The following is a 26,984-nucleotide window of genomic DNA, read 5'->3' on the forward strand; positions in this document are numbered from 1 at the left end:
CTCAGTTCCTGTTATGTGTTACTGCCAAAAAACACCTCAATATGTGTTCAACAACATCTCCTGAGTACAGTGATACCACCCATGTATAGGTGTGTCGGGTTCTCTAGGGGCTAGAAGGCCTTATTTTTAGGAAGCGCATTCCAGTTTTTCAACTTGGAATTTTCACATCGGTCATCATGCACCCATGTCCTATTTGGGACATTTCTGAAGCTGGCCAATGGAATTTACCCCCATCAAACCATATATTTTTGAAAAGTAGACACCCTAGGATATTTCAAATGCTGGTATTTTAACACTTTCCATGCACTAATTCAACCACCAGTCTTTGTCAAACTTTTGGGTAGTCATTTTTTTGTGTTATTTTTCACACACATTGTACTTTAGGCATGGAGTCTCAGTTCCTGTTATGTGTTACTGCCAAAAAACACCTCAATATGTGTTCAACAACATCTCCTGAGTACATTGATACCACCCATGTATAGGTGTGTCGGGTTCTCTGGGGGCTAAAAGGAGTTATTTTTAGGAAGCGCATTCCAGTTTTTCAACTTGGAATTTTCACATCGGTCATCATGCACCCATGTCCTATTTGGGACATTTCTGAAGCCGGCCAATGAAATTTACCCCCATCAAACCATATATTTTTGAGAAGTAGACCCCCTAGGGTATTTGAAATGCTGGTATTTTCACACTTTCCATGAACTTATTTAACCACCAGTCTTTGTCAAACTTTTGGGTAGTCATTTTTTTGTGTTATTTTTCACACACATTGTACTTTAGGCATGGATTCTCAGTTCCTGTTATGTGTTACTGCCAAAAAACACCTCAATATGTGTTCAACAACATCTCCTGAGTACAGTGATACCACCCATGTATAGGTGTGTCGGGTTCTCTGGGGGCTAAAAGGCCTTAATTTAGGAAGCACATTCCAGTTTTTCAACTTGGAATTTTCACATCGGTCATCATGCACCCATGTCCTATTTGGAACATTTCTGAAGCCGGCCATTGAAATTTACCCCCATAAAACCATATATTTTTGAGAAGTAGACCCCCTAGGGTATTTGAAATGCTGGTATTTTCACACTTTCCATGAACTTATTTAATAGACCCCCTAGGGTATTTGAAATGCTGGTATTTTCACACTTTCCATGAACTTATTTAACCACCAGTCTTTGTCAAACTTTTGGGTAGTCATTTTTTGTGTTATTTTTCACACACATTGTATTTTTGGCATGGATTCTCAGTTCCTGTTATGTGTTACTGCCAAAAAACACCTCAATATGTGTTCAACAACATCTCCTGAGTACAGTGATACCACCCATGTATAGGTGTGTCGGGTTCTCTAGGGGCTAGAAGGCCTTATTTTTAGGAAGCGCATTCCAGTTTTTCAACTTGGAATTTTCACATCGGTCATCATGCACCCATGTCCTATTTGGGACATTTCTGAAGCTGGCCAATGGAATTTACCCCCATCAAACCATATATTTTTGAAAAGTAGACACCCTAGGATATTTCAAATGCTGGTATTTTAACACTTTCCATGCACTTATTCAACCACCAGTCTTTGTCAAACTTTTGGGTAGTCATTTTTTTGTGTTATTTTTCACACACATTGTACTTTAGGCATGGAGTCTCAGTTCCTGTTATGTGTTACTGCCAAAAAACACCTCAATATGTGTTCAACAACATCTCCTGAGTACATTGATACCACCCATGTATAGGTGTGTCGGGTTCTCTGGGGGCTAAAAGGAGTTATTTTTAGGAAGCGCATTCCAGTTTTTCAACTTGGAATTTTCACATCGGTCATCATGCACCCATGTCCTATTTGGGACATTTCTGAAGCCGGCCAATGAAATTTACCCCCATCAAACCATATATTTTTGAGAAGTAGACCCCCTAGGGTATTTGAAATGCTGGTATTTTCACACTTTCCATGAACTTATTTAACCACCAGTCTTTGTCAAACTTTTGGGTAGTCATTTTTTTGTGTTATTTTTCACACACATTGTACTTTAGGCATGGATTCTCAGTTCCTGTTATGTGTTACTGCCAAAAAACACCTCAATATGTGTTCAACAACATCTCCTGAGTACAGTGATACCACCCATGTATAGGTGTGTCGGGTTCTCTGGGGGCTAAAAGGCCTTAATTTAGGAAGCACATTCCAGTTTTTCAACTTGGAATTTTCACATCGGTCATCATGCACCCATGTCCTATTTGTAACATTTCTGAAGCCGGCCATTGAAATTTACCCCCATAAAACCATATATTTTTGAGAAGTAGACCCCCTAGGGTATTTGAAATGCTGGTATTTTCACACTTTCCATGAACTTATTTAATAGACCCCCTAGGGTATTTGAAATGCTGGTATTTTCACACTTTCCATGAACTTATTTAACCACCAGTCTTTGTCAAACTTTTGGGTAGTCATTTTTTGTGTTATTTTTCACACACATTGTATTTTTGGCATGGATTCTCAGTTCCTGTTATGTGTTACTGCCAAAAAACACCTCAATATGTGTTCAACAACATCTCCTGAGTACAGTGATACCACCCATGTATAGGTGTGTCGGGTTCTCTAGGGGCTAGAAGGCCTTATTTTTAGGAAGCGCATTCCAGTTTTTCAACTTGGAATTTTCACATCGGTCATCATGCACCCATGTCCTATTTGGGACATTTCTGAAGCTGGCCAATGGAATTTACCCCCATCAAACCATATATTTTTGAAAAGTAGACACCCTAGGATATTTCAAATGCTGGTATTTTAACACTTTCCATGCACTAATTCAACCACCAGTCTTTGTCAAACTTTTGGGTAGTCATTTTTTTGTGTTATTTTTCACACACATTGTACTTTAGGCATGGAGTCTCAGTTCCTGTTATGTGTTACTGCCAAAAAACACCTCAATATGTGTTCAACAACATCTCCTGAGTACATTGATACCACCCATGTATAGGTGTGTCGGGTTCTCTGGGGGCTAAAAGGAGTTATTTTTAGGAAGCGCATTCCAGTTTTTCAACTTGGAATTTTCACATCGGTCATCATGCACCCATGTCCTATTTGGGACATTTCTGAAGCCGGCCAATGAAATTTACCCCCATCAAACCATATATTTTTGAGAAGTAGACCCCCTAGGGTATTTGAAATGCTGGTATTTTCACACTTTCCATGAACTTATTTAACCACCAGTCTTTGTCAAACTTTTGGGTAGTCATTTTTTTGTGTTATTTTTCACACACATTGTACTTTAGGCATGGATTCTCAGTTCCTGTTATGTGTTACTGCCAAAAAACACCTCAATATGTGTTCAACAACATCTCCTGAGTACAGTGATACCACCCATGTATAGGTGTGTCGGGTTCTCTGGGGGCTAAAAGGCCTTAATTTAGGAAGCACATTCCAGTTTTTCAACTTGGAATTTTCACATCGGTCATCATGCACCCATGTCCTATTTGTAACATTTCTGAAGCCGGCCATTGAAATTTACCCCCATAAAACCATATATTTTGAGAAGTAGACCCCTAGGGTATTTTGAAATGCTGGTATTTTCACACTTTCCATGAACTTATTTAAATAGACCCCCTAGGGAATTTGAAATGCTGGTATTTTCACACTTTCCATGAACTTATTTAACCACCAGTCTTTGTCAAACTTTTGGGTAGTCATTTTTTTGTGTTATTTTTCACACACATTTGTATTTTTGGCATGGATTCTCAGTTCCTGTTATGTGTTACTGCCAAAAAACACCTCAATAGTGTTCAACAACATCTCCTGAGTACAGTGATTACCACCCATGTATAGGTGTGTCGGGTTCTCTATGGGCTAGAAGGCCTTATTTTTAGAAGCGCATTCCAGTTTTTCAACTTGGAATTTCACGATCGGTCATCATGCACCCATGTCCTATTTGAGACATTTCTGAAGCTGGCCATTGAATTTACCCCCATCAAACCATATATTTTTGAAAAAGAAGACACCCTAGGATATTTCAAATGCTGGTATTTTAACACTTCCATGCACTAATTCAACCACCAGTCTTTGGTCAAACTTTTGGTTAGTCAATTTTTTTGAGTTAATTTTTCACACACAGTGTACTTTAGGCATGGAGTCTCAGTTCCTGTTTATGTGGTTACTCGCCAAAAAACACCCTCAATATGTGTTCAACAACATCTCCTGAGTACATTGATACCACCCATGTATTAGTGGTGTCGGGTTCTCTGGGGGCTAAAAGGAGTTATATTTTAGGAAGCGCATTCCAGTTTTCAACTTGGAATTTTCACATCGGTCATCATGCACCCATGTCCTATTTGGGACATTTCTGAAGCCGGGCCAATGAAAATTTACCCCCATCAAACCATATATTTTTGAGAAGTAGACCCCCTAAGGGTATTTGAAATGCTGGTATTTTCACACTTTCCATGAACTTATTTAACCACCAGTCTTTGTCAAACTTTGGGTAGTCATTTTTTTTGTGTTATTTTTCACACACAATGTACTTTAGGGCATGGATTCTCAGTTCCTGTTATGTGTTACTTGCCAAAAAACACCTCAATATGTGTTCAACAACATCTCCTGAGTACAGTGATATCACCCATGTATAGGTGTGTTGGGTTCTCTGGGGGCTAAAAGGCTTATTTTTTAGGAAGCGCATTCCATTTTTTACACTTCCCATTTTCACATCCCATGCACCCATGTTCTATTTAAGACATTTCTGAAGCCGGCCAATTGTAATTATACCCCCATCAAACCATATATTTTTGAAAAGTAGACATCCTAGGGTATTTCAAATGCAGGTATTTTAAAACACTTTCCATACACTAATTCAACCACTAGTCTTTGTCAAACTATTGGGCAATCATTTTTTTGTGTTATTTTTCACATACATTGTACTTTAGACATGGATTCACAGCTCCTGTTATGTGTTACTACCAAAGAAGACACCAATATGTGGGGTCACCAACATCTCCTGAGTTCAGTGATACCACCTATGCATAGGTTTGGGTGGCTTGTTTGGGCGGGTGCAAATGCCAAATGTCTGACATGTGTTTGTGATGGTTTTTTACATTTAACATATTTTCTTTGCCTATCGTCTTTTTTGGGGGTCTTTTCACATACCCCAATTTATTTGTTTTCCATAAATGTGATTATATTTAAAAAAGTTGACAACCCAAGGTATTATACATGGAGTGGTTTGATGACTTTGAATGCAACCGTTTTAGGAGCCCAAAAAATTGGAGAAAGTATATGGTGGTAATTTTTTCAATTTTCATTGTTACAGACACATTGCATTTTTTACTATGATTTAGGAGAGACTGTTGTAAGTTATTGCAAAAGAATACTTCAGGTTGTTTCTGCAAGGCACCCTGAGTACACCTATGCCCCCCTATCATAGTTTGCCAGGATTTTGGGAAGGTTATCTTACATGATTTTAGTTATTAAAAATTAGAGTATTTCTTCTGATAGGCCTATCTTTAGTTTGGGGCCTATCGCATATCCCACTTTTATTTATTGCATTCAAAGTGTATATTTTTTAAATGTTGACCACCCCAAGTATTGTATATGGTGTGCTTTGATGCCTTTGAAGCAACAGTTTTTAGCCCAAAAAATTGGAGAAAGTGTATGGTGGTAATTTTTCAATTTTCATTTTTACAGACACATTGCTTTTTGACTATGATTTAGGAGAGATTGTTGTAAGTTATTGCAAAAGAATACTTCAGGTTGTTTTCTGCAAGGCACCCTGAGTACACCTATGCCCCCCATGCATAGGTTTGCCAGGATTTTGGGAAGGTTATGTTACAATTTTATGACTTGTGATTTTAGTTATTAAAAATGAGAGTATTTCTTCTGATAGGCCTATCTTTAGTTTGGGGCCTATCGCATACCCCACTTTTATTTATTGCATTCAAAGTGTATATTTTTTAAATGTTGACACCCCAAGGTATTGTATATGGTGTGCTTTGATGCCTTTGAAGCAACCGTTTTAGCCCAAAAAATTGGAGAAAGTGTATGGTGGTAATTTTTCAATTTTCATTTTTACAGACACATTGCTTTTTGACTATGATTTAGGAGAGACTGTTGTAAGTTATTACAAAAACATACTTCAGGTTGTTTTCTGCAAGGCACCCTGAGAACACCTATGTCCCCCATGCATAGGTTTGACAGGGGTTTTGGTTAAAAAAGTAGTGAAATGTAAAAATCTGGCACAGTAAAAGTAAAAAAAAACAAAAAAACATCTAACTGTAAACATAACCAAAAAAATAAATATATATTTAATATACAGCAAATGTATTTATTTTTTTAAAAAAATTTGACCATTGTATGGTACCTGCTTGAAGCAGTCCCCAATGCAGAGTGCAGGCTTGACCAGGGCAATCAGGACAGTGATATATTGTGTCCCTTCTCTTCCCCCTCTTGTACATACTCTGCATTTTTTTGTGGTTTCTGCTTTGCGGCAGTAACAGAATTTAATGCTTACCTGATAAATTACTTTCTCCAACGTGTGTCCGGTCCAAGGGCGTCATCCTTACTTGTGGATATCTCTTCCCCAACAGGAAATGGCAAAGAGTCCCAGCAAAGCTGGCCATATAGTCCCTCCTAGGCTCCGCCACCCCAGTCATTCGACCGACGGGACAGGAGAAATCTATAGGAGAGAACCATATGGTACCGTGGTGACTGTAGTTAGAGAAAATAATTCATCAGACCTGATTAAAAAACCAGGGCGGGGGCCGTGGACCGGACACACCGTTGGAGAAAGTAATTTATCAGGTAAGCATAAATTCTGTTTTCCTCCAACATTGGTGTGTCCGGTCCACGGCGTCATCCTTACTTGTGGGAACCAATAACCAAAGCTTTAGGACAACGGATGAAGGGAGGGGAGCAAATCAGGTTACCTAAACGGAAGGCACCACGGCTTGCAAAACCTTTCTCCCAAAAATAGCTCCGAAGAAGCAAAAGTATCAAATTTTGTAAAATTTGGCAAAGGTGTGCAGTGAAGAACAAGTCCGCTGCCTTACATATCTGGTCAACAGAAGCCTCGTTCTTGAAGGCCCATGTGGAAGCCACATGCCCTAGTGGAGTGAGCTGTGATTCTTTCAGAGGCTGCCATCCGGCAGTCTCATAAGCCAATCGGATGATGCTTTTAAGCCAAAAGGAAAGAGGAAGGTAGAAGTCTGCTTTTTGACCTCTCCTCTTACCAGAAAAAACAACAAACAAGGAAGATGTTTGTCTGAAAACTTTTGTAGCCTCTAAATAGAATTTTAGAGCACAGACCTACGTCCAAATTGTGTAACAAACGTTCCTTCTTTGAAACTGGATTTGGGCATAAAGAAGGTACAACTATCTCCTGGTTAATATTTTTGTTAGAAACAACCTTAGGAAGAAAACCAGGCTTAATACGCAAAACCACCTTATCTGCATGGAACACCAGATAGGGCGGAGAACACTGCAGAGCAGATAACTCAGAAACTCTTCTAGCAGAAGAAATTGCAACCAAAAACAAAACTTTCCAAGATATGTAACTTATTATCTATGGAATGTAAAGGTTCAAACGGAACCCCTTGAAGAACTGGAAATGAACTAGATTTTAGACTCCAGGGAGGAGTCAAAGGTCTGTAAACAGGCTTGATCCTAACCAGAGCCTGGAACAAATGCTTGAACATCTGGCCACAGCTGCCAGTCTTTTGTGTAGTAAGACAGATAAAGCAGAGATCTGTCCCCTTTAGAGAACTTGCAGATAATCCTTTCTCCAAACCTTCTTGTAGAAAGGGAGAGAATCTTAGGAATTTTATCTTATTCCATGGAATCCTTTGGATTCACACCAACAGTTATATCTTTTCCATATTTTAATGGGTAAATCTTTCTAGTTACCGTTTTCTGGCCTGAAACCAGAGTATCTATCACAGAATCTGAAAACCCACGCTTTCGATAGAATCAAGCGTTTCAATCTCCAAGCCGTCAGCTGGAGGGAGACCAGATTTGGATGTTCGACATGACCCTGAACAAGAAGGTCCTGTCTCAAAGGTAGCTTCCATGGTGGAACCGATGACATATTCACCAGGTCTGGCATACCAAGTCCCTGCGTGGCCACGCAGGAGCTATCAAGATCACCGAGGGCCCTCTCCTGATTGATCCTGGCTACCAGCCTGGGAAATGAGAGGAAACGGTGGAAATACATAAGTTAGGTTGAAGGTCCAAGGTGCTAACTAGTGCATCTACTAGAGTCGCCTTGGATCCCTGGATCTGGACCCGTAGCAGGAACCTTGAAGTTCTGATGAGACGCCATCATATCCATGTATGGAATGCCCCATAATTGAGTTATTTGGCAAAGATCTCCGGATGGAGTTCCCACTCCCCCGGATGGAATGTCTGACGACTCAGAAAAATCCGCCCCCCAGTTTTTCCACACCCTGGGATGTGGATCACATAGACAGGTGGCAGGAGTGATCCTCCGCCCATTGAATTATTTTGGTCACTTCTTTCATCGCCAGGGAATTCCTTGTTCCCTCCCTGATGATTGATATACGCACGGTCGTCATGTTGTCTGATTGGAACCTTATGAATCTGGCCTTTGCAGTTGAGGCCAAGCCCTGAGAGCATTGAATATCGCTCTCAGTTCCAGAATGTTTATCGGGAGAAGAGACTCTTCCCGAGACCATAGACCCTGAGCTTTCAGGTGGATTCCCAGACCGCGCCCCAGCCCACTAGACTGGCGTCGGTCGTGACAATGACCCACTCTGTCTGCGGAAGCCTCATTCCCTGTGGACAGATGGTCCAGGGTCAGCCACCAACGGAGTGAATCTCTGGTCTTCTGATCTACTTGAATCATTGAGACAAGTCTGTATACGTCCTCATTCCACTGTTGAGCATGCACAGTTGTAATGGTCTTAGATTAATTTGTGCAAAAGGAACTATGTCCATTGCTGCAACCATCAACCCTACTACTTCCATGCACTGCGCTATTGGAAGGACGAGGAACAGAATGAAGAACTTGACAAAGTGCTTAGAAGTTTAGACTTTCTGACCTCTGTCAGAAAAATCCTCATTTCTAAGGGAATCTATTATTGTTCCCAAAAGGAAACTCTTGTCGACGGAGACAGAGAACTTTTTTCTATGTTCACCTTCCATCTGTGTGATCTGAGAAGGGCCAGAACGATGTCTGTATGAGCCTTTGCTTTTGACAGGGACGTACGCTTGATTAGAATGTCGTCCAAGTAAGGTACTACGTGCAATACCCCTCGGTCTTATAACCGCTAGAAGGGGACCCTAGTACCTTTGTGAAAATCCTTGGAGCAGTGGCTAACCCGAATGGGAGGGGCCACAAACTGGTAATGCTGTCCAGAAAAAACGAACCTTAGAACTGATGATGTTCTTTGTGGATAGGAATATTAATGTACGCATCCTTTTAGATCCACGGTAGTCATAAATTGACTTTCCTGGATAGTGGGTAGAATCGTTCGAATGGTTTTCCATCTTGAACGAGTGTACCCTGAGAAATTTGTTTAGGATCTTCAAATCCAAAATTGTCTGAAAGTACCCTCATTTTTTGGGAACTACGAACAGATTGGAATAAAATCCCATTCCTTGTTCCTTTATTGGAACTGGGTGTATCACTCCCATCTTTAACAGGTTCTTCTAACACAATGCAAGAACGCCTGTCTCTTTATTTGGTTTGAGGATAAGTTGAGACATGTGGAACCTTCCCCTTGGGGGGTAGTTCCTTGAATTCCAGGAGAATAACCCTGGAGACTATTTCTAGCGTCCAGGGATCCTGAACATCTCTTGCCCCAAGCCTGAGCAAAGAGAGAGAGTCTGCCCCCCACTAGATCCGGTCCCGGATCGGGGGCTACTCCTTCATGCTGTTTTGTTAGCAGCGGCAGGCTTCTTGGCCTGCTTACCCTTGTTCCAGCCTTGCATCGGTTTTACGTTTTTTTTTTTTTTAACTTTTTTGTTTTTATTTTATAACTAACTAAGTGCCTCGACCCACCGAGGCACTTAGCACACAAGCAGAGCATCGGAAGCGTGTCTGATCGCTTCCGATGCTCTGAAAACACTGCCGGGCTCCACGTGAAGTGATCAATTCGGTCCCGGCACTCTTCGGAACAGGTATTGCAGGATGCCTAGACATCAAGGCAAGCCTGCAATACTATAGAGCAGCTGGAAGCGATTTCGATCACTTCCAGTGCTCTGTTTAACCGACGACATATGCCATACGTCCTCGGTCGTTAAGGGGTTAAAAATGCATGCTCTATCATAAAAGAAAGTAGTGAGTTTTTATGTCCCTTTAAGGCAGGTAGAGGTAATAAACAGGTACTTGCAACCTGCAAACTTTGATATCAAAAGCAGCCTCCGAAGAGGCAAATGTTCCAGAATGGTAGAATTTGGTAAATGTATGTAAAGATGACCAAGTAAACTGCCTTCAAATTTGTTCAATGGAAGCTTAATTTCTAAAAGCCTATGAGGCAATAGTTTTTCTTTTTTTTTAATTATTGTGGTGACTGCTCTGGTAGAATGAACAGTAATTCATTCAGGGGGAGATTTCCCCACATCAAATCAAACTTTAAGCCAAGCTGTGTGTAGCTATTAATATAGCAAGAGGTCATGTGGTCTACTGTCTGGCCTCCCCAAGAATTCTCAGTCTGGTCGAATATCTCCTGATTCAAGTACCCTTCACCAGAGTGGAGGTACTGATGACTGAGGAAGTCCACTTCTCAGTTGTCCATATTTGGAATGAGAATTGCTGAAATCATGCAATGAAGGCGAGCTACCTCTTTCATTGCAAAGGCGCTTTGAGTACTACCTTGGAGATTGATGTAAGCCACTGCTGTGACACTGTCTCACTGAAACCTCAGAAAAGACTCCTGTCTTAAAGGGACAGTACACTGTAAAATTGTTTTTTCCATAAATGTATTTTAAATGACTTGTTATACCAACTGCAGAGTATAAAATATTTGAGAAATTGCATTTTCCAGGTTTATTTGTGTATCTGAAGTAGCTGGTTTTGTGCTTTGAAACCACAGCCTATTACAATGGGTTGAGCTTCAGGTAATATCAGATCTCATTATGTTATCACTTTCATGTACACAGACTTGCTTCCTTATCTTACATTTGTCTGGAAAACTAAAGCTCAATACAAAGAGAGAACAATGGAAAATGATCATTTTATTTACTTAACTATCCCTGCTCCCCACTGTGGAGTGTAATCTCTTCTGCTGGCTGTGTTTACTTAGGCTTGTCAATAGCATATACGCCAGTATCAAAACTTTCAGTATAGGTTGGGAAACCACAAACTAAAATCAGCTATTTCAAATGCTGAAATATGAGTAAAGGATCTACTTGCAACCAATTTAATAGCACTCTAGCAGGTAAAAAAGGATCATTGGGAATAATTTAAAGGGGAGAAAGTTTTTGGGTGAACTGTCCCTTTAACGGGGGTTAACTTTGGAGCATGTTGAAGATTGCATTGATTTATTTCCAAGATGTCTCCTGAGGAGACAAAACTTCCTGCTCTTTCCAGGAACCCCAGACTGCACCGCCAACAAGGTAGGCTGGTGTCTGTGGTAATAACTACTTAATTTGGAAGTAAAAAATAGGCTCCCTGAATCAATGATTGGTTTGGTTTGCCACCAAGTTAGAGAATGTCCTTGTCTTAAAGTCTAAAAAAATCTTCTGATTAAAGGCTGTTGCCATCTTCATTCCACTGTTGCAACATTTAAAGCTGGCAAAGAATGAAAGTGGAATCTGCAAAAGTTACAGTCTAAAGCAGCTACCATGAGACCAACTACTAATGCATTGAAGTAGTGTAGGAAGAAGAGCTTATTGGAAAAGGGCATGGGGCTTCTTGAGTTTGCCAGCATCTGTGTTACAGAATCTATGATGAAGCCCAGAAAAGGAAACTCTGGCTGTAGTAGAAGAGAGCATTTTGAAAGGTTGCTTTTCCAACCATGGGAACAAAGGAACTGAAGAACATTGTTCATATGTTCCTGAGCAATCTTAAAAAAAGCAGGCCTGTACCCAGAATGTTGTCTAGGTAAGGAGCTACTGACATGTTCTCACTATGGACAAAAGAACTCTGAGAACCATTGTGAAGATTCTTGGTGCCGTGTACCAAAAGGGATTGCACACATTGGTAATGTTTGTTTAGAAAGGCAAATATGAGGAATTTTGTATGATTCTTGCGAATAGGGATATGCAAATAGGCATTGTTTCAAATCTAGGTAGACATCAATTGACCCCCTGCACTAAAGGTAATATAGTGCAGAGTCTTTATTTGAAATTTGGAACGTTCAGAAATTTGTTAAGAATTGGGAGATCCTTGCTCAGCCTTTAAGTTTCATCTTTTCTTGGAACAATGAAAAGGTTTGAATAGAACCCCTGATTCTGTTCCTCCAAGGGGACCAGAGTAATCCCTCCCATGGCTTCTACTGTAGATCTGTTACACATGCCAAGAAATCTCTGGCCTTTAAAGGATCTTTTGGACAAGAGACAGGAGGAATCTTCCTCAAGGAGGGCCAGACCAAAATTATATGGGAAATTATGTTCAGTACCCAAGGATCTTGATTGGATTTTTCCCAAGGCCTCCAGAAAAAGGTTCAGTCTGCTAACCAACAGAACTGAGTCTGGGTTGGAGGCTGCACCTTCAGGCTGATATGGAGGAAGGGGCAGGCTTTTTGGTCTGTTTAGACTTTGATCAAGAGGAACCAGTTTTCCATGTGGACTTGTCAGAGCTGTCAGACTTTTAAGACACTGAAGAGGAGTATCTTTGCATTTTGGAATGCTGTACAATAGTTCAATTGTCTAGCAGACTTAACCCTGCTTTTTTTGTTGTTGTCTTGCAGCAGGAAAGCTCCTTTACCACCAGTCACTGTAGCAAATGATAGAATCCAGTCCAGATCCAAACAAGACCTTTCCATGAAATGGTAGGAAAGAAGTCTGTTTTTAGATACTATATCAGCAGGCCATGGGCTTTGAACAATAAGCTCTTCTAGCCAGAACACAAATAGCAGCACTCTGCATTAATGCAAGTTATTTCTACAGCTACATTACACATAAAAATGCTCGTAGTCATGGCCAACCTCAAATGATATTGAATTTTATCATGGGAAGCGTCTTGGAAAATAAGGTCAGAGATGTTGTCACACTATACTGCAGTAGCTACAGATAAGTGAGCTACACTAACAGCTGGACAAAACATATAACCTTCCAGCTGAAAGTATCTCCTGAGGAAACCTAAAGTTTTTGTCTATTGTATCATTACAAGAGGTATGTACTGTCCTCTAAAGGAATGGTAGTCCACCTAGCTAAAGTGGAAATAGCTCCGTCCATCTTTGGAATAGCCCCCCATACCTCCAATTTTTCAGAGGGGTAAAAGGAAACATGTTTGTACTGGGCTGTGTGAGCACCTATTACTGCAGCAAAGTCAAAGTCAATAGGAAATATCTGAGCCACCTTGAATACCACAACAATGTAGTTAAAGTAGAATAGGGGCTTCCCATCCACTCACCTAATCTCTGGTAGCTCCGGTCCCTGGAATATCCCTCATTTTAAGGATTGGTGGCCTTTCCACAGGGAACACAAACCGGGCCTTCCTAGAAACACTGGTCTGATCATAACAAACAAGGTAAGACCTCCGGTTTGCTTCGTTCCCCTCCTAGGTCCACTCTGCAATGGTGTGTGACGTCATCCGGATTCTCTATCTTCCGGTTGTCAGCTCTGTCTTTGCCAGAACGGCTACTGGTGAGATAGGTGAGATGAAGAGTGACTCAATGCAAGTGTGTAATCCCAGTGGCTGCTGTGCATTCCTCCGTTTCTGGATAATCATAGTTTAGGTGTGGATAAGGAGCACCAGCATGCAGGATACACTTTAAAAAGCTTTTATTGAGAGTTCAGATAAACATCCTTGTAAAAGCAGGTATACACACAAGTGACTATGTGGGTGACATGGAAGACCCTCAAAGGACTGTCCGCTGACGCGTTTTCAGCCTAAAAATGGCCGTAATCGTAGTCCATAATGCTGGTGCTCCTTATCCACACCTAAACTATGATTATCCGGTAAAGGAAACATGTTTTTGGAATTTGGTGGAGGGAACAAAGGGAATGCAAGGTTTGTTTCATTCCTTTGCTAATTAGCTCAGAAACAGCATCAGGAACTGGAAAGTTAAATGACTTATTTGGAGCTGCCTTAAAGAACTTATAAAAAAATTTCACAGACTGTTTGTCTGCAGGTGGAGACGCCTCAATATCCAAGGCAAGTAAAAACTTCCTGCAATAAAGCGAGTATGTGCTCAAATTTGGAATTAAAGGACATCTTCTGCTACTTCACTAGAAAGGGGGTCCTAGGCTTCTGAATAACCATCATCAGCTGAGGATGTGGATTCACATTTAATTGTACTCCTGGAGGGTACAGGGTACCTACAAGGGATGCTCTTTAGGGATGACCCAGATGAGCCCAGGGCCTGCAAAGGGTTTTCTTCTGTCCTTTGCATGCATTTAACTGGTGGAGGCATGGAAGCTGTCAGTTGTGACATAGCAGAGTGAATGCACTCTTGGAGGAAGGTACGTAGAACTGTCCTGTGGATAACCCTTGGTGATAACAAATGCTGCAAATACAACACTGCATGAACACCACTAAGGCCTGCACCAATAACTTTAAAGAGAAAGAGCCTTGATTTTACTGTAAATGTGTAAACTTGCCTATAAATGTATGTAGTGTTATCTGTTGTATGCAACTATGTCCCCAGGCTAAGTGAATCATGTGTACACATTCATAGCCTGGGCTATGTAGTGCAAGTATCTACTTACCTGTCAGCACTCACTCTACTATGCTTACCAAGCTGCAGAAGACCTGCTTCCAGAAGAACAGCCCACCCTATGTAGTATGCACTGACACACCAGGAGGAGGCTGCAGGATGAATCCAGCAAAACCTGAGGTAGGCTAGTGACCACTCCCACAAGAAAATTATCCTCATGGCTAGTTATACTCCTGAACACCCCTCTGTCCTTATCCCAGCTCTCTGAGGGGAAATGGGTCTTATATTGGTCGGAGAACCCCTATCAATGACGTGCAGATCAGCACTTTCAAATTTCACCATCTTTACCTAAAGACGGCAATGAATACATTACAATAGGGCTCTCAAAAAATTGTAATTTAAAAATTGTATAAAAAATAAATAAATGCAAATTAAATATTGAACTAAAAATACCCAGTAAAAATTTGTATTGTTTATTAGCATTAAAAATTGTAAACCAATTTGCATTGCAAAAATCATATTTTATGGAAAAATTAAAAATTCATAGGTGAAATTATGCAGGAAAAAACTAATTAAGATGCACTGTGGAAATCATTATAGACCTGACTGTACTTGCAACAAAGCTGTGAAATTTGTATTTTAATAGGAGCTTAGGATGTACTAGAAAAAGCATTTTGCAATGAAAATTCCATACAAGGTTTGTTAATAAAATGCCAGTTAAAGGGATACTAAACCCACATTTTGTTCTTTCAAGCAGCTTTCTAATTGACTTCTATTATCAAATTTTCGTTGTTCTCTTGCTATCTTGCTATCTATCTGGGTTGCGCTTGCTGATTGGATGGCTAAATGCAGGCACCAATCAGCAAGCCCTATCCAGGGTACTGAACAAAAAATAGGCCGACTCCAAAGCTTTCATTCCTGCCTTTTCAAATAAAGATGGCAAGAGAGCGAAGAAAAATTGATAATAGGAGTAAATTAGAAAGTTGCTTAAAATTGCATGCTCTATCCGAAGCATGAAAGAAAAAAATGTGGGTTTACTATCCTTTTAAATTTACTAGAACTGTAATCTGCAAACAGATGGCAAAAAGACCATGCATTTTACTGGCAGCATTTGTCAGAGGGATGCAAATTACTGACCTCTCTTAAATCAAGAAGGAACCAACCGGTAGGCAGAAGTAGAAATGTGTGTAATCGCCATTTTGGTGCATCAGTTCAAAAAGCTCAGAATCCAAAATCTGTGTAAAAAAAGTTCAAATAGAAGCATTCATAATGAAAAAGACAAACATGTTATTAGATTTTACTATTAGAAAGTGTATCTGCTAAACATTTAGACATTTTGTTTTTTTATATTCATAACCATAATAAATTCTACCCTACAAGTAATAATAATATAGGTAACAATATGCCCTTTGCTTACTAATTATTTAAATAGTCTTCAGTTTTATAAATTAAAATAAAAACAAGGATTGTTGTGGAAAATTGTTACTATCTACATAATACAAATAATTTACACATGCTGTGTAATGTGAAAGAATAAATACTAGAGGGCATATTTATCAAAGCTCCGTATGGCGCTTGAGCTGTCTTGTTTCTGGCGAGCCTTCCGGAAACAGAAGTTATGAAGCAGCATTCTAAAGACCGCCTGCTCCATAACCTGTCCGCCTGCTCTGAGGCCCATGGACAGAAATCAACCCGATCGAATACGATCGGGTTGATTGACAACCCCTGCTAGCAGCCAATTGGCCAGAAATCTGCAGGGGGGCGGCATTGCACCAGCAGTTCACAAGAACAGCTTGTGCAATGATAAATGCCGACAGCGTATGCTTGTCTGCCATTTTTCGATGTGCAGCAGACATGATATGCAATTTTGTATCATGTCCGCTCACACATTGATAAATATGCCCCTATCTGTGAGTCAATTCCAGTTTTCTGTTAAGCAATCAGTTCAGATAAAATATAACTATTTTGGTCCAATTTAGGTCCAGATGAAATGTGTTCACAAACAAGTTCTTTTTGGAAATGATCTTCCCTAGACCTCATTTTTTTTTTCTGAATTTTAAATCTTTTATTGAGAATAAATGAACAGTACAGAGATATGAAGTTGCTCTGTATAGCAATACAGAGAAAAGTAGACTTCAAAGAGAAAAAACAAACAAACCTCGATACAGTGTTTTAACTGAATTAGTTCAAAGAATACTATTCAAACTATTATACATAATTTATATTGTGACTGAAGAGTGAAGAACATCCATTACTCTAGTATAGAAAATCTTTTATCACAATATTCATCTATTTCTTCACCAGATTAGCTCGCCGTCAAGTGCAGGCTGGCCAAGGGGGGGGGGGGGGGGAGGGTTGAAAAGGATAGGAGGGAAGGGGTATTGGATGAGGTGTAGTGTTTTCCTTAAGGTATGGACTACTGTATCCCTGTCTTGATTAAATCAATCATACGGTTTTAGTGGCGTTCCATCTCATGAGCATCATTTTGTGCGTGCCTATCTTGCCTGTCCTAAGGAAGTGATATCTCTCAAGAGCTAGCAATGTGTCAACTTGGTCTTTCCACAGAGCCACTGTGGGTAGTTCTTGTGTCTTCCATCTCTGTGGGATTAACACCTTTGCACTGCTAATCATGATGTATAACAGTAAAGATTTGGCATCATCCTTGAGATTCGGTAGTTTTGTGCATAAGCAGAATGTTTGGGTCTATATGCTATTTGGGTAGAAGTGTTTTGTTCATATGTGTTATAATGTTGTTCCAGTACGTGTCCAGCTTAGGGCACTTCCACCATTACAATGCAGGAGATCGGCTCTGTCTCACCGCAGTTCGCCTAACACTTATTGCTGACATGTTTGTACATTTTTGTAATCTCTGTGGGGTAAGGTACCATCTAGATAGAAACTTATAGTTCATCTCTTGTAGACCTCATTTTTAAATAAATTTGAACAAGAACATTTGTGGTATGTATAATGAGTTACTCACACTTTGAACCAGAGTATCCTAATAACTAACATAAATGTTTATAGCATGTAGAATGCATTTCAGAAGAAATATTTATATTAGAGAAAATGAAAAGGGGTTTGGAAATATACTTGTGGCCTCTGGTTAATTGTTTCTGCCAATCTAATGATAGTACCTGTATTAAAGATACTCATGTTGGCAAAGTGGGTATCCATGGCACCTCCAATGAGGAATTTTGGTTCATCCTTTTCATTAGCTCAGTAAAGCAGCAGAAAGCAAGTGCCTCTGCATGACAATAAAGTGAAATTATGAGAGTGCCAACAAAACAAGAATATCAGACTGTTCCACATGCAGACCTTTCTCTTCCTTAAAGGTATACAAATCTTATCATACAACAATTTTAATTTATAAAGGAAATACGTGACTTGAATATAGAACAATATTAATATTCCACAATTTAGGAAAAAGAAAAACTCATATTGTGTACAGCAAGTGTTAAAGCTTTAACAGAGTATAATATAGGTTATTTTCTATTAACTCAAAATGTCACATGCTTCTTGGGTGTTAATCTTTTATAAGGAACATAATTGCTGTTAATTATTGTTATCTAGAATTAACAAAACTTCCAAACTTCTAAATATAGGAGACAATAGGCCAGTTACAAGTGGTGCGCTAACTTTAATTTTATATCACACGCTAACTGTGTCCAAAGTAGGATTTTTAATCAGGGCAGTTTAGCATGCATATTACAAGTTTCAAGTAAAAAGTTAGCGCAAGAGCAAAAGTCCTGATTGCGAGACAACTTCAGGACTCTATGTTAACTACTTCTCCCAATAGATTTCAATGGGGCGGACTGTTAAAAAAAACACAAAAAACCCACTTATTGCTTGCATTGCTAACCCTGACACCGCATTAGACCAAATGCACTAAAGGCCAATGTAGTTAGTAAATGCTCTACATTCCAAAGTTCTTCACTTAGAGGAAAATGTTCTTTTTATTTATATATATATATCTATACTATAATTGCGTTTGTAAAGCGTTCGTCGCTAGTTGCGCTCGGCATCCTCAAAGGAATGTTGGCAACGCGAGGCAGCCAAAAGAATGTTGACTGCGCGCGCAGCCATAAGAATTCACCTGGATGCAGCTGGATTCTTTCACCACCCTGCCATTTTCGGAATCCCACCGGGAATGCAGCGAAGGCAAACAGAGCATTACAAAACGTCAACCCGCCCGCAATAAGTATTACTTCTTAGTGACTACAGCACTTTTCCATTTTCTGTCCGTTTGGGACCAAGAATATTTTTACATTCTGCAGTGTTTGTGTTTAGCTGTAAGTTTCCTCTTACTCATTTACTGTACCCACACTTTTTTATATACCGTTTTTCCTCGCCATTAATGGACTTTCTAAAGATACCAATATTTTCATCATATCTTATAATTTACTATAAAAAATATATAAAATATGAGGAAAAAATAGAAAAGAAACACACACTTTTCAAACTTTGACCCCAAAAATCTGTTACACACTTACAAGTACCAAAAAAAACACGCATGCTAAATAGTTCTCTAAATTTTATCCCTGAGTTTAGAAATATCCAATGTTTACATGTTCTTTGCAAGTTATAGGGCAATAAATACAAGTAGCACTTTTGCTATTTCCAAACCACTTTTTTTCAAAATAGCGATAGTTACATTGGAACACTGATATCTTTCAGGAATCCCTGATTATCCCTTGACATGTATATACCATATTTGTTTTTTAGAAGACAACCCAAAGTATTGATCTAGGCCCATTTTGGTATATGATCTAGGCCCATTTGGTATATGTCATGCCACCATTTCACCGCCAAATGCGATCAAATAAAGAAAATCGTTTCACTTTTCATCAAATGTTCACAACTTTAGGTTTCTCACTGAAATTATTTACAAACAGCTTGTGCAATTATGGTACAAATGGTTGTAAATGGTTCTCTGGGATCCCCTTTGATCAGAAATAGCAGACATATATGGCATTGGCGTTGCTTTTTTGGTAATTAGAAGACCGCTAAATTCCACTGCGCACCACATGTGCATTATGCCCAGCAGTGAAGGGGTTAATTAGGGAGCATGTAGGGAGCTTATAGGGTTAACTTTAGCTTTAGGGTAGCATAGTAGACAACCCCAAGTATTGATCTAGGCCCATTTTGGTATATTTCATGCCACTATTTCACCGCCAAATGCGAATAAATTAAAAAAAAGTAAAATTTTTCACAATTTTAGGTTTCTGACCGAAATGATTTACAATTATGGCACAAATGGTTGTAAATGCTTCTCTGGATCCCCTTTGTTCAAAAATAGCAGACAATATGCTTTGGCATTGCCGTTTTGGTAATTAAGAAGGCCGCCTAAATGCCGCTGCGCACCACACAAGTATTATGCCCCAGCAGTTAAGGGGTTAATTAGGTAGTTTGTAGGGAGTTTTCAGGGATTAATTTTAACTTTAGTGTAGAGATCAGCCTCCCACCTGAGACATCCCACCCCCTGATCCCTCCCAAACCGCTCTCTTCCCTCCCCCACCCCACAATTGTCCCCGCCATCTTAAGTACTGTCAGAAAGTGGGTGGGAATCGATCCCGCCCCCCTCTGACTCCTTCCTCCCATCGATGGCCACCCACCCGCCTCGGCTACCGCCAACCAACAATCACGGCCATCGATGGCCAATGCAGAGAGGGCCACAGAGTGTCTCTCTCTGCATTGGGTGGCTAAAATATGTTAATGCAGGATGCCTCAATATCGAGGCATCACTGCAATAACATAAAAGCGGTTGGAAGCAATCAGGATCGCTTCCACGCTTTCAAACACCAACAACGTACAGGGTACGTCCTTGGTCGTTAAGGACATTTTTTTTGGTCCTTAAGGGGTTAAAAGAAAAAACCTAACCACCCGCAATAAGTATTAAGAAAAAAACCTAACCGCCCGCAATAAGTATTACAAAAAAAAAATAACCGCCCGCAATAAGTATTAAGAGAAAAAACCTAACCGCCCGCAATAAGTATTACAAAAAAAAATAACCGCCCGCAATAAGTATTAAGAGAAAAAACCTAACCGCCCGCAATAAGTATTACAAAAAAACTAACTGCCCGCAACAAGTATTAAGAAAAAAACCTAACCGCCCTGGATTCTTTCACCACTCTGCCCATTTTTCGGAATACCACCGGGATGCAGTAAAGGCAAACGGAAGCATTACAAAAAAAAAACTAACCGCCCGCAATAAGTATTAAAAGGAAAAACTTAACCACCCGCAATAAGTATTAAAAGGAAAAACTTAACCACCCCCAATAAGTATTAAAAAAAAACCTAACCACCCGCAATAAGTATTAAAGGGACAGTAAACCCCAATTTTTTTGTCATGATTCAGAAAGAGCATGCCATTTTAAGCAAACTTTCTAATTTACTTCTATTATCAATTTGTCTTTGTTTTCTTGCTATCTATATTTGAAAATCATGAATGTAAATCTTAGCAGCCAGCCCATTTTAGGTTCAGCACCATAGATAGCGCTTGCTTATTGGAGGCTGACATTTACCCACCAATAAGCAAGCATAACCCAGGTTCTCAACCAAAAATGGGCTGGCTCCTATGCAGCACATTCCTGCTTTTAAAATAAAGATAGCAAGAGAATGAAGAAAAATTGATAATAGGAGTAAACTAGAAAGTTGCTTAAAATTGCATGCTCTATCTGAATCATTAAAGAAAAAATTGTGTTTAGTGTCCCTTTAAGAAACAAACCTAACCATCCACAATAAGTATTAAGAAAAAAAACTAACCGCCCGCAATAAATATTACAAAAAAAAACTAACCGCCCGCAATAAATTAAAAAAAAAAAAAAACTAACCGTCTGCAACAAGTATTAAGAAAAAAACCTAACCGCCCTGGATTCTTTCACAACCCAGAAATTTTCGCAATCCACCGGAATGCAGCAAAGGCAAAAGGAGCATTACAAAAAAAAAACATATTTATGTAAGAACTTACCTGATAAATTAATTTCTTTCATATTGGCAAGAGTCCATGAGCTAGTGACGTATGGGATATACAATCCTACCAGGAGGGCAAAGTTTCCCAAACCTCAAAATGCCTATAAGATACACCCCTCACCCACACCCACAATTCAGTTTAATGAATAGCCAAGTAGTGGGGTGATAAAGAAAGGAGTAAAAAGCATAAAAAAAAAGGAACTGGAAATATAATTGTGCTTTATACAAAAATCATAACCACCATAAAAAGGGTGGGTCTCATGGACTCTTGCCAATATGAAAGAAAATAATTTATCAGTTAAGTTCTTACATAAATTATGTCTTCTTTCATGTAATTGGCAAAAGTCTATGAACTAGTGATGTATGGGATAGTAATACCCAAGATGTGGAACTCCACAGAAGAGTCACTAGAGAGGGAGGATAAAAATAATAATAGCCATTTTCCGCTGAAAAAATGAATCCACATCCAAAAAAAATATACGTTTTTTCTCATAGTTGAAAAGTAAAAAACTTAAACATAAGCAGAGTAATCAAACTAAAACCGCTGTATGAAGAACTTTTCTACCAAAAACTGCATCCGAAGAAGCAAATGCATCAAAACGGTAGAATTTAGTAAATGTATGCAAAGAAGACCAAGTTGCTGCTTTGCAAATCTGATCAACTGAAGCTTCATTCTTAAAAGCCCACAGTTGGAGACTGATCTAGTAGAATGAGCTGTAATTCTCTGAGGGTGGGGCCTGACCCGACCCCAAAAATGCCTGATGAATCAAATGCTATAACCAAGATGCCAAGGAAATGGCAGAAGCTTTCTGACCTTTCCTAGAACCAGAAAAGACAACAAATAGACTAGAAGTCGTCCTGAAATCTTTAGTAGCTTCAATATAATATTTCAAACCTTTTACAACATCCAAAGAATGTAAGGATCTCTCCAAAGAATTCTTAGGATTAGGACACAAAGAGGGAACAACAATTTCTGTTAGAATTCAGAACCTTAGGTATAAATTTAAATGATATATAAAGAAACAGAGAAGGCGCCACATAGCATAATTCCTTATGGTATACCAAATTTAAAGTTGTAGCTCAAATGCACTCACGTGTAAGAAAGCACCAAGATGTGGTGCTGACTGGGCAAACCGGAACCTCAGAGTTGTCCGGTAAACTCTCCTCTCAGGCTAAATCTCCCAACAGCCAAGATGGTAGTCACCAGCAAAGGTTATGATGTATGGATGTCAGGGAAGGCACTATTCCACCCTCCAGCAATTGGAGAGTTACTCCAAACAGGGATATCCAAATAAGAAGCGATGTAGCAAGTTTGTATCAATAAAAGTGTTTATTTAAACACATTAAAAACACAGCAACGCGTTTCTCAGTATCATGTACTGTTTCCTCAGGCTGAATAAAACTATACAAATCTTGCTACTTAATTAAGTACCTGTAAATCCTTCAAAACTAAATTAAGACTCCAAGGAGGAGAGATTGATTTAATGACAGGCTTGATACGGACCAAAGCCTGTACAAAACAGTGAATATAAGGAAGCTTAGCAATTTTTCTGTGAAATAAAACAGAAAGAGCAGAGATTGGTCCCTTAAAGGAACTTGCAGACAAACCTTTATCCAAGCCATCCATCCTGAAGAAACTGTAAAATTCTAGGAATTCTAAAAGAATGCCAGGAGAATTTATGAGAAAAACACCATGAAATATAAGTCTTCCAAACTCGATAATAAAACAGATTTATGAGCCTGTAACATAGTATTAATCACTGAGAAAGAGAAACCTCTATGACTAAGCACTAGGCGTTTAATTTCCATACCTTCAAATTTATTGATTTGAGATCCAAGGTTGGCAACTGGACATCCGGACAAGATCCGCATACTAAAACCTGTGAGGCCATGCTGGAGCTACCAGAAACACAAGCGATTGTTCCATTATGATCTTGGAAATCACTCTTGGAAGAATAACAAGAGGCGGGAAAATATAAGCAGGTTGGTAACACCAAGGAACTGCTAATGCATCCATTGCCTCCGCCTGAGGATCCCTGGACCTGGACAGGTACCTGGGAAGTTTCTTGTTTAGATGGGAAGCCATCAGATCTATTTCTGGAAAACCCCACATCTGAAGAATCTGAGAAAACACACCTGGATGGAGCAACCACTCCCCCGGATGTAAAGTCTGATGGCTGAGATAATCCGCTTCCCAATTTTCTACACCTGGGATATGTACCGCAGAAATTAGACAGGAGCTGGATTCCGCTCAAAAAAGTATCCAAGATACTTCTTTCATAGCTAGGGGACTGTATCGTCCCACCCCTGATGATTGACATATGCCACAGTTGTGATATTGGTCTGTCTGAAAACAAATGAATGGTTCTCTCTTCAACAGAGGCCAAACCTGAAGAGCCCTGAAAATAGCACGGAGTTCTAAAATATTGATTGGTAACCTCGCCTCTTGAGATTTCCAAACCCCCTGTGCTGTCAGAGATCTCCAGACAGCTCCCCCAACCTGAAAGACTTGCACTTGTGATCACAGTCCAGGTTGGACGAACAAAAGACGATGGCGATCTAACCACCAAGTCAGAGAGAGTCGAACATTGGGATTTAAGGATATTAATTGTGATATCTTTGAATAATCCCCGCACCATTGATTCAGCATACAAAGCTGGAGAGGTCTCATATGAAAATGAGCAAAGGGGATCGCGTCCGATGCTGCAGTCATGAGACCTAAAACTTCCATGCACATAGCTACTGAAAGGAATGATTGAGACTGAAGGTTCCGACAAGCTGAAACCAATTTGAATCGTCTCTTGTCTGTTAGAGACAGAGTTATGGACACTGAATCTATCTGGAAACCTAAAAAGGTGACCCATGTCTGAGGAATCAAGGAAATTTTTGGTAAATTGATCCTCCAACCATATCTTTGAAGAAACAACACTAGTTGATTTGTGTGAGATTCTGCAGAATGTAAAGACTGAGCAAGTACCAAGATATCGCTCAAATAAGTTAACACCGCAATACCCCGTTCTCTGATTACAGAGAGTAGGGCACCGAGAACCTTTGAAAAGATTCTTGGAGCTGTCGCTAGGCCAAATGGAAGAGCGGCAAATTGGTAATGCTTGTCTAGAAAAGAGAATCTCAGGAACTGATAGTGGTCTGGATGAATCGGAATATGAAGATATGCATCCTGTAAGTCTATCGTGGACATATAATGCCCTTGCTGAACAAAAGGCAGAATAGTCCTTATTTTGAAAGTTGGCACTCTTAAAAAACAATTAAAGATTTTCAGATCCAGAACTGGCCTGAATTAATTTTCTTTCTTTGGGACAATGAATAGATTTGAATTAAACCCCAGATCCTGTTCCTGAAACGGAACTGGTATGATTACCCCTGAAAGCTCCAGGTCTGAAACACACTTCAGAAAAGCCTGAGCCTTTACTGGATTTGCTGGCATGCGTGAAAGAAAAAATCTTCTCACAGGAGGTTATACTCTGAATCCTATTCTGTACCCTTGAGAGACAATGCTCTGAATCCATTGATTTTGGATAGAATCTGCCCAAATGTTTTGGAAAAAATCTTCATTTGCCCCCTACCAGCTGAGCTGGAATGAGGGGCGCACCTTCATGCAGACTTGGGGGCTGGCTTTGGTTTCTTAAACGGCTTGGATTTTAATCCAACTTGAAGAAGGTTTCCAATTGGAACCAGATTCTTTGGGAGAAGTATTGGGTTTCTGTTCCTTATTTTGTTGAAAGGAACTAAAACGGTTAGAAATTTTAGATTTACCCTTAGGTCTATTATACTGAGGCTAAAAAACTCCCTTCTCCCAGTGACAGTTGAAATAATCGATTCCAACTGAGAACCAAATAAATTATTACCTTGGAAAGAAAGAGATAGTAATCTAGACTTAGATACCATGTCAGCATTCCATATTTGAGCCACAAAGCTCTTCTAGCTAAAATAGCTAAAGACATAGATTTAACATCAATTTTGATGATATCAAAAATGGCATCACAGATAAAATGATTAGCATGTTTAAGCAAGTGAACAATGTTAGACAAATCAGGATCCGTTTCCTGTTGCACTAAACTTTCCAACCAAAAAGTTGATGCAGCTGCAACATCAGCCATAGAAATGGCAGGCCTGAGAAGATAGCCAGAATATAAATAAGCTTTACTTAGATAAGATTCAAGTTTCCTATCTAAAGGATCTTTAAAAGAAGTACTATCTTCCATAGGAATAGTAGTACGTTTAGCAAGAGTAGAGATAGCCCCATCAACTTTGGGGACCTTTCCCCTAAACTCCAATGTAACTGCTGGCAAAGAATACAATTTTTTAAACCATGAAGAAGGAATAAAAGATGTACCAGGCCTATTGCATTCCTTAGAAATCATATCAGAAATAGCATCAGGAACTGGAAAAACCTCTGGAGTAACCACAGGAGGTTTATAAACAGAATTTAAACATTTACTAGTTTTAGAATCAAGAGGACTAGTTTCCTCAATATCCAATGTAATCAACACGTCTTTTAACAAGGAACGAATATACTCCATTTTAAATAAATAAGTAGATTTGTCAGTGTCAGTATCTGAGGTAGGATCTTCTGAATCAAATAGATCCTCATCAGAGGAGGATAATTCAGTATGTTGTCGATCATATGAAATTTCATCAACTTTATGAGAAGTTTTAAAAGACCTTTTACGTTTATTAGAAGGCGGGATAGCAGACAAAGCCTTCTGAATCACATCAGCAATAAAATCTTTTATATTCACAGGGAATCATGTACATTAGATGTTGAAGGAACAACAGGCATTGCACTATTACTGATGGATACATTCTCTGCATGTAAAAGCTTATCATGACAATTATTACATACCACAGCTGGAGATAAAGGCCTCTAGTTATCAAGCCGTCAACCGGAAATACACTGAAATTCTGCAGCGTATTTGTGGCAAGGCTGATTCGCCATAGTTATCAAGCCCTACAGACCGGCAAAAGTAGAATCTAGTGACGTAACATACGATCCGCCGGACTCAGTCCGACACAGATCGATGGTTACGTCACTCCAGATGTTCCAAACGCAAGTTAGGCACTATCTGACTACTTTTGCTAGTTATCAAAGAACAACCAGGTACGCTCGCCACTATTCCGGTCCAGCGTACCTGCTGTTCAATCCGCCGCCCTGGAGGCGGCGGATCCCATAGGAATCAATGGGAGTCTGACAGCAGCGAGAGCTCATGTTCACTGCTGCCCGATATCCCATTGATTCCTATGGGAAGTGTCTGCAC

The 26,984-nt window shown here is 39.6% G+C and overlaps 1 protein-coding gene across 1 annotated transcript in view; it reads right to left on the bottom strand.

Annotated features, from left to right (window-relative positions):
- Positions 1-26,984, bottom strand: part of LOC128647017 (small G protein signaling modulator 1-like) — a 692,799-nt gene that overhangs the window by 10,986 nt on the left and 654,829 nt on the right. The window contains 2 exon segments of the mRNA XM_053699830.1: positions 17,874-17,924; positions 17,927-17,983. Of these exon segments, the coding sequence (XP_053555805.1) occupies positions 17,874-17,924; positions 17,927-17,983 (108 nt within the window).

The sequence above is a fragment of the Bombina bombina genome, chromosome 2 (genome assembly GCF_027579735.1).
Source record: "Bombina bombina isolate aBomBom1 chromosome 2, aBomBom1.pri, whole genome shotgun sequence".
Classification (NCBI taxonomy): Eukaryota; Metazoa; Chordata; class Amphibia; order Anura; family Bombinatoridae; genus Bombina; species Bombina bombina.